Raw genomic sequence first — 6,736 nt, 5'->3', positions numbered from 1 at the left:
CCTGATGACACTGAGCCTGAGGCTCCCGCAGCAGCCCTGGGGCCCTTCCCTGAGAACTAGTCAGCTACACTTGTAGCCCACCCCTGCTGTGAGACCACCGCCTTAAGGAACACTCCGCAGCTATTCAACACGGGCTCTGGTACGGGCACGACCAGAAAAGGGGGCGCAGGGCCACTGGCTCCCTCCCAGAAACTGAGCACGTAGCTCTGTCTCTAGGAGGCCCTTTCCAGAGGCTCAGCTGCACAGTCCACGGGGCTGCACCCGGCCCCGGCCCGTCACCTCGCTGCTCCTCTGAGAGCGACAGGAGGCAGTGCCAACGTCAGAGAGCATGCAGACTGCACTCGTTTGTAAAGATCACTTTACTCTCCTAGAAAAATACACATTGCAAATGTGAGGGCCACAACGTCCCCACCTTAGAGGATTCCTGAGGGAGAGGGACAGCCTCAGTATCAGGCTGTGTGTGGGGCGTGTGTGCAAGAGGCATGTTAAATATGGTGGGGGCAAGTGGACTTTTAAAAAAATTTGTTTTTCCATTTTTTTTTTTTTTCTAAAAAAGGAAAACCAAATTGCCATCTGTCTGGCTAACCTCGTGTGCGTGCATGTACGAGGAACAGCATCAGGGAGGGGCTGTCATGCAATGAGGCAAAACCAAGACGGCCTTCTTGGACGGGGACTCTCAGGGTTGCAGGAGGAACAGGGTCCCTGGGGGGCTCCCCTCGGCCCCGAGACAAGTGCATCAGCGGGTGAGGGCAGAAAGCCCACTTCTCTGCGAGGGGAGCTGGAGCGGAACACATCAGACGGACTATGAGACACCAGGTCCGTCCTAGAAGACGAATGGTCGTGACTTCCTGTGCTCCAGGTGGGGGCCCACAACCAGGAACACGATCGTGCCGGGCAGTGTGCTCTGGCCTGGCCGGCAGAAGCCTGGAGCGCAGAGGGGCTCAAGTGGGAGGAGCTGGTGCTCCAGCGCACACTCCGAGAGGCACAGGCCACCAGGCCTCGACCGTCAGTGTCGCCTGAGGCCGCTACTGCAGGCTGAGAAGAGAGAGTCCCAAGGCCAGGAAGGGCTGCACGCCGGGCATGGTGGGCGGGGTTCCCCTCAGATGCCGATGGTCTGCAGCACCCGCCTCTCACTGTCGCTGAGGTGGCCCGAAAACATCACATAGCAGGGCTGCTGGGCGAACTGGCAGAGGAAGTCTGTGAGGTAAGCCTAGAGGGCGGGAAGGGAACGCCTGAGGGCTGCAGCCAGGGGGGGCCGGGCTCTGGCCTTCAGACGAGAGCCCACACCCCAGGGTCCAGTCTCTGGCGAGGTTCAATCCAGAGGCGGAGTGCCACAGGCACTTCCCAGGACCACGCCTCACATACTACCCTGAGAACGTGCCACTCTGAGGACTCTGACCATACAGCTGCAGGAAGCTGGGTTCTAGCACTGAGTGAACCTGAGGAGTGAGGGAAAGGGGAAGGGGCACCTGGGTGGGGAGGAGCATGGGGGGGAGGGAGAGGAGGGGGCACAGGGGGGAACACAGGCACCGGGGTGGGGAGGGGCACCGGGGGCGAGCACAGGCACTTCGGGGAGAAGGGCACCAGGGGCAAGCACGGGCACTGCAGGGGGAGGGGCACCAGGGGGAGGAGGGGGCACCAGGGGGAGCACGGACACGGTGGGGAGGAAGGGGAGGAGGGGGCACCAGTGGGGGCACAGACACTGGGGGAGGAAGGAAGGGGGCACCAGGGGGAGGGGAGGAAGGGGTGGGGGAGCAGGGGCACCGGGGGTAGGCGGGAGCACCGGGGTTGGGAGCACAGGCACTGGGCGGGGGGGGAGGAGCAGGGGTACTGGGGGGGGGAGAGGAGCACTGGGGTGGGGAGCACGGACACTGGGGTGGGGAGCACAGGCACCGGGGGGGAGCACGAACACTGCAGGGAGGAAGGGGAGGAGGGAGCAGCAGGGTGGGGAGCAGGGGCACTGGGGGGAGGAAGGAGCACCGGTGTCGGGAGCACAGGCACCTGGGGAGGGGGTGGGGGGTGGAGCGGGGAGCACAGACACTGGGGTGGGGAGCACGGGCACCGGGGTGGGAGCAGGGGCACCGCGGGGGGAGCACGGGCACCGGGGCGAGCACGGTCAACGGGAGCCCCTCACTCACAGGGCACCGTACCTGCAGGTCGAGCTGATAGAGCGGGTCTGTCAGGGCGTCGGGGTCGTCCTCCTCGTCGTCCTCGTAGTAGTCCTCCTCTGCAGAGACACGCGGGGGCGGGATGGGAAGTGTCACCCACGAGGCTGCGCTCAAGGGGCACAAAAACCCAGGTGCCGCCCTTCGAGGACACCCCCACCTCCTGGCCCCGTGTGTGTACGGCTGTTATCCGCACTCACCGTATTTACTTGTGGCAAGAATGTCGGACAAGAGCTGGCCAGCCAGGCCGTCCTCCTCCTCCTCATCCTCCTCGTCCTGGTCCTCCCACATGTCGTTGGCGTCGTCTGCTTGGAGATGAGAAGCAGCTGGCACGCGCCTCCCCTCCCACCAGACTGGCCAGGACGGAAGGCCCCAAGGGTCCCTGCACCGCGCCCCTAGTCCCAGGGAGAACCAGGGGTGAGCAGACCCTCCCGGCAGTCTGCCTGAGAGCCGACTGTGCTGGGGGGCGGGAACAGGCTGAGAAGCCCCCAAGAGAAGCCAGCCGGGAAGGGTGGCCTCACATCAGGCAGCTCCTGGGAGCCAGCCCCACGCGGGCCTGCAAGGCGAGCCCCAGAGCAGTGGGTAGGGAGCGTGCGGGGACGCAGGGCACCTTGGTTCCACTCGGCGGGAGCAGCCTGGCGGGCGGCATTGGCCTCCATGACGCTGGACAGCTCGTTGATGATGAGCTTCAGGATCTTGACCAGCAGAGGGATGTTGGTCCAGCGCTCGGGGTCTGGGGAGGAGAGAGGAGGCTGCCCTGGGCTGCTCCCTGCACAGCACTGCACCCAGCACTCCACCCCCAGGCCACACGCGGCCCCGAGTGCGTGTGTGCAGAGTGCTCAGGTGTGTCCGACTCTGTGACCCCGTGGACGATGGCCCCACCATGCCCCTCTGTCCACTGGACTCTCCAGGCGAGAATACTGGACTGGGTAACCATACCCTCCTTCACGGGATCATCCCGACACGGGGACGGAACCTGGGTCTCCTGCACTGCAGGCAGGTTCTTTACCACCTGAGCCGCCAGGAAGCCCCCCAGTCATGAGGCTCAATGTTAAGATAACTTCATTGTACTCTACGTCAGTTTAGAGGTCAGGAGAGATGAGAGCCTTCAGGGGCTAAAGGGGACGAGCTGTGTCTGTGAGAAAGCTGGGACACAGGGGCCTGAGCAGGTCAGAGCGCCGCAGGCCCCAGAGACGCAGCCTCAGGGACAGCGTGGGGAGTATGAACCTGCAGTTGGATGGCAGCCGTGACAGACATGGACGCAGGGTCCCGGGCCCAGAGCGGGCTGGCCACCAGACATCCTGTCCACTTGCAGCCACAAGAGGACCACACACGCTGTGCCCCTGCTGCGCGGGAGGAACCCATCTCTGACGCCCCTTCTGAATGCCCCCCAGGTGTCCTAGCCCAGCGGGGGTGGGGCACGGCGTCACGCACTCTTGGCCGACTTGGAGCGGGTGCGGACGCCCTCGTCGGGGCTGTGGAGCTCCTCGCCCTTCACGCGGATGTCCTGCAACCGCCGGTCGTCGGCGGTGATGCCGTGCTGTAGCAGCTTACACAGTGCCACGGAGCTGCAGGGAGAGCGCGCTGTGAGCCGGCCTCCCTGGGGACGCGCCCGACCGCGACTGGGTGGGAATGCGCCTCCGGGCCGGCTGGGGGAATGCCAGAGTCCGACTGAGGGGCTCCTGTTCCTAAGGGCGGGTGGGTGAGAACAGCTCTTGAGCAAAGCCACATGGACGTCCACCCTGGAAGGCGTGGGGGGCGGTGAGAACAGGGGGTAAAGTCCAGGGTAAATTGTTAGAAACCTGGCTTTAAAAACAAGAGGAAGCCAGCAGCAGCCCTCAGGCGGGGCCGGGGAAGGGCTCTTGCCAGGGAAGATCCCGTTTTCTGGAAATTTCAAGATGGCAGCTACTCGCAGCTACAGTTCAGCAAGAAGGAAGAGGGGCCGGGAGCGTGGTGGGCAGTGGGGCCGGGGGGAGCACGAGGCCCACCTGACTTTGCCCTCGTACTGCCCGTAGAAGAGGTGCTGCCGGCTGGTCCACTCGGCCATCACGAACTCCAGGGCGGGCTTGCCGGTGGGTCCGGGGAGGCTGCACAGGAACTCCAGCAGGGGCTCCAACTGCGTGTGCACCAGGTGTGCGAACACCATGATGAGGGACTAGGGGACAGGGGACAGCGGCTCAGGGACCCGGCACACAGGCCCAGGGCCCCCCGCGGACGCCCCCGCACCTGCATGACGCTGAGCGTCTCGGCCTGCTGCATCTTGCTGAGGACAGCGCGCAGGATCTGGTCCAGGCTCTCGCCCAGCTCCCGGCCCGCCCGGGCAATAAGTGTGGACACCAGGCGGCCCACGAAGGCGGCGGTGAACTCAGAGGTGCGGGGGTCCAGCAGCTGGCTTACCACCTGCATGACGTACCACAGCCCGCTGTGGCCCTGCTCGTCGCGCCACTGCGCCACCTGCTCCAGCGTCACCGACACGTAGGCCCGCAGGCACTCGCCTCCGTTCTGCAGACACGGGCAGCCTGTCAGCGCCGGGCTCCAGACCCATACGCACACACTCTCCTCCCAGCCCCTCGTGGGAGCCCAGACACAGATCTCTCATCAGAGGAGGAGCTTCAGCTGCCAGGCTCCACCTCTGGTCCTGGGGAACGCAGCTGAGCTGCAGCTGAGACGGGCCCAGGTCTGGGGACAGAGCAGACCACTGCCTCGAGCCTCCCCAGGTCATCCCTCTGCTGACTCTACTGACAGAAGAGGGCTTCTCGGGGCCCGAGCCTACACGGCTGGGATCTCTTCTGCTGCTCGGACCCCACGCCTTTGAGCAGTCGGAACCTTCCCGGTCCTCCGGACAAGCACAGATGGGAGGGGTTTCTTTCTCCAAGGCAGGAAACGTCTCAGCCTGCTGCTCGGGTGCCACGGCTCAGACACCCACGCGGAGGTACCTGCATGGTGGCGTTGTCGTCCGTGTGCAGGGTGCACTGGGCCACAGCGGGGAAGGCCTGACAGATGAGCAGCTGGGAGAGAGGGGGCTTTGTGCTCCGCACCACCGTGGTCAGGATGTCGATGGCCGTCTGCAGGAGACAAGTCAGGCTGCCTCAGGGGCGGGAAGGGAGGGAGGGGCCCACGGGCCTGCCCACCCACCCAGAGACACTCAGGCCCTAGTGAGAGGCCCCACCGTTCTGCGCCCAGGGACACCCCTGCCCCGAGAACACATCACAGCTGGTCAGGGGCGGCGTAGGGCCATAAGGACGAGGACGCACCGCACACAGCCCCGCGGGGATCTTGTCCGCGGGCGCCTGCATGATGCTGACCAGGGTGGGGATCAGCCGTGTCTGCATGGGGCCCTGGCAGGCCTCGATCTGGGACAGCTCCTTGAAGACATCCTGAGACAGGGAGGCCACCACAGGGTCTGGGGAGACAAGACGCGAGCGCTCTGTCCACGCTGCCTGCCACTGGCCCACACCCAAGCCGCCAGCTTTTGCCTGACCTTTCACCCGGACCTGGGGCCCGGGGCAGCCGCTGGGGCCTGGGAGGCAGCATGTGTGTGAGCTGACAGAGTCGGGGACAAGTCAGCAACAGCTGCTCTGAAAACAGAACCTGCCTCTTTCCCTGGGACAAATCTCTAATGCCTATATTCCTGTGAAACATGGATTCATTATGAGCCCAAATGCTTAGAAAAGCAGCCCCCACTGACAGCTTGTTAAGACACCACCACCTCAGAACTGCCTCACACTGATTTTTCTGGGTCCCACATGTTGAGTAGGACTGCATGTCATCTCCTGGGGGTGCTCCCAAAGCCACTCGAGGCAAAAGAGAAGACCTTCAAACAGCAGAGCCTTGTGAAGAAACGGAACTTTAGCTAAACCTGCTTCACCTACCTAAGAAAAACAGAAACACCCTCCAAGGGGCACTCAATGTGCCGGGCGCTAAGACGCACTGTCTGTAGCAGACGAGAACTGCAGCCCACTCGGGGGTGCACGGCCACGGCAGCAAATAAGCAGCAACATAGCCCCTGGGGGAGGCCGCGTGGCGGGCAGGGAGCGTGCAGGGTGGAGTCCTCCTTAGGGCACGCTCTTGTCACACAACGAATCAAGTAAAACATCCACTCCTGCTCAGTTGTTTAAGTTACGTCCGGCTGTCAGTGACCCCACAGACCACGGCCTAAAACGTCCAGTTGACCTCACATTAGTACCACCCCCCTTCCAAGCGTCAATATGCATTCTTCAGGTATAAATGTCCTCAACATTTTTTCTGATAATAAAACCAAAATCTGGGATTCTATTCTACGAGTTTTGGAAAACAATCTATTTACTTACTACAAGGTGAGCACCTCCCTATGGCTTTATTTCTTTGAGACTGGATTATTAATGGCTGCACAGCATTCCATTTTATGGATGTAATTAATCTCTAATTATTTCCAAAGACTTGCTACTACAGAAAACACACTATGAACACCTGATCCTAGACCTCTGTCTGCCTCCTCTTCTTCAGCTCCCCTCTAATCCTAGTTCTAGGCCTCTTCTTTCAGAAAGCTTTTGATTTTGCTGCTCAGCCTCCCACCTCACTGCTGGCTCTTT

General features: G+C 62.5%; 1 protein-coding gene across 1 annotated transcript in view; it reads right to left on the bottom strand.

Annotated features, from left to right (window-relative positions):
- Window positions 1–341: 341 nt before the first annotated feature.
- Window positions 342–6,736, bottom strand: part of IPO9 (importin 9) — a 39,530-nt gene continuing 33,135 nt past the window's right edge. The window contains exons 16-24 of the mRNA XM_070384625.1: window positions 5,420–5,568; window positions 5,102–5,230; window positions 4,392–4,667; window positions 4,154–4,320; window positions 3,600–3,733; window positions 2,776–2,898; window positions 2,366–2,470; window positions 2,151–2,227; window positions 342–1,210 (exon numbers count right to left, since the gene is read on the bottom strand). Of these exons, the coding sequence (XP_070240726.1) occupies window positions 1,100–1,210; window positions 2,151–2,227; window positions 2,366–2,470; window positions 2,776–2,898; window positions 3,600–3,733; window positions 4,154–4,320; window positions 4,392–4,667; window positions 5,102–5,230; window positions 5,420–5,568 (1,271 nt within the window). The 3' untranslated portion in view covers window positions 342–1,099. The remainder of the gene's footprint in view (window positions 1,211–2,150; window positions 2,228–2,365; window positions 2,471–2,775; window positions 2,899–3,599; window positions 3,734–4,153; window positions 4,321–4,391; window positions 4,668–5,101; window positions 5,231–5,419; window positions 5,569–6,736) is intronic.

Source organism: Bos mutus, chromosome 16, assembly GCF_027580195.1.
Source record: "Bos mutus isolate GX-2022 chromosome 16, NWIPB_WYAK_1.1, whole genome shotgun sequence".
Lineage (NCBI taxonomy): Eukaryota > Metazoa > Chordata > Mammalia > Artiodactyla > Bovidae > Bos > Bos mutus.
The sequence above is the reverse complement of the archived record's forward strand: the minus strand, read 5'-3'. Positions and strand labels throughout refer to the sequence as shown.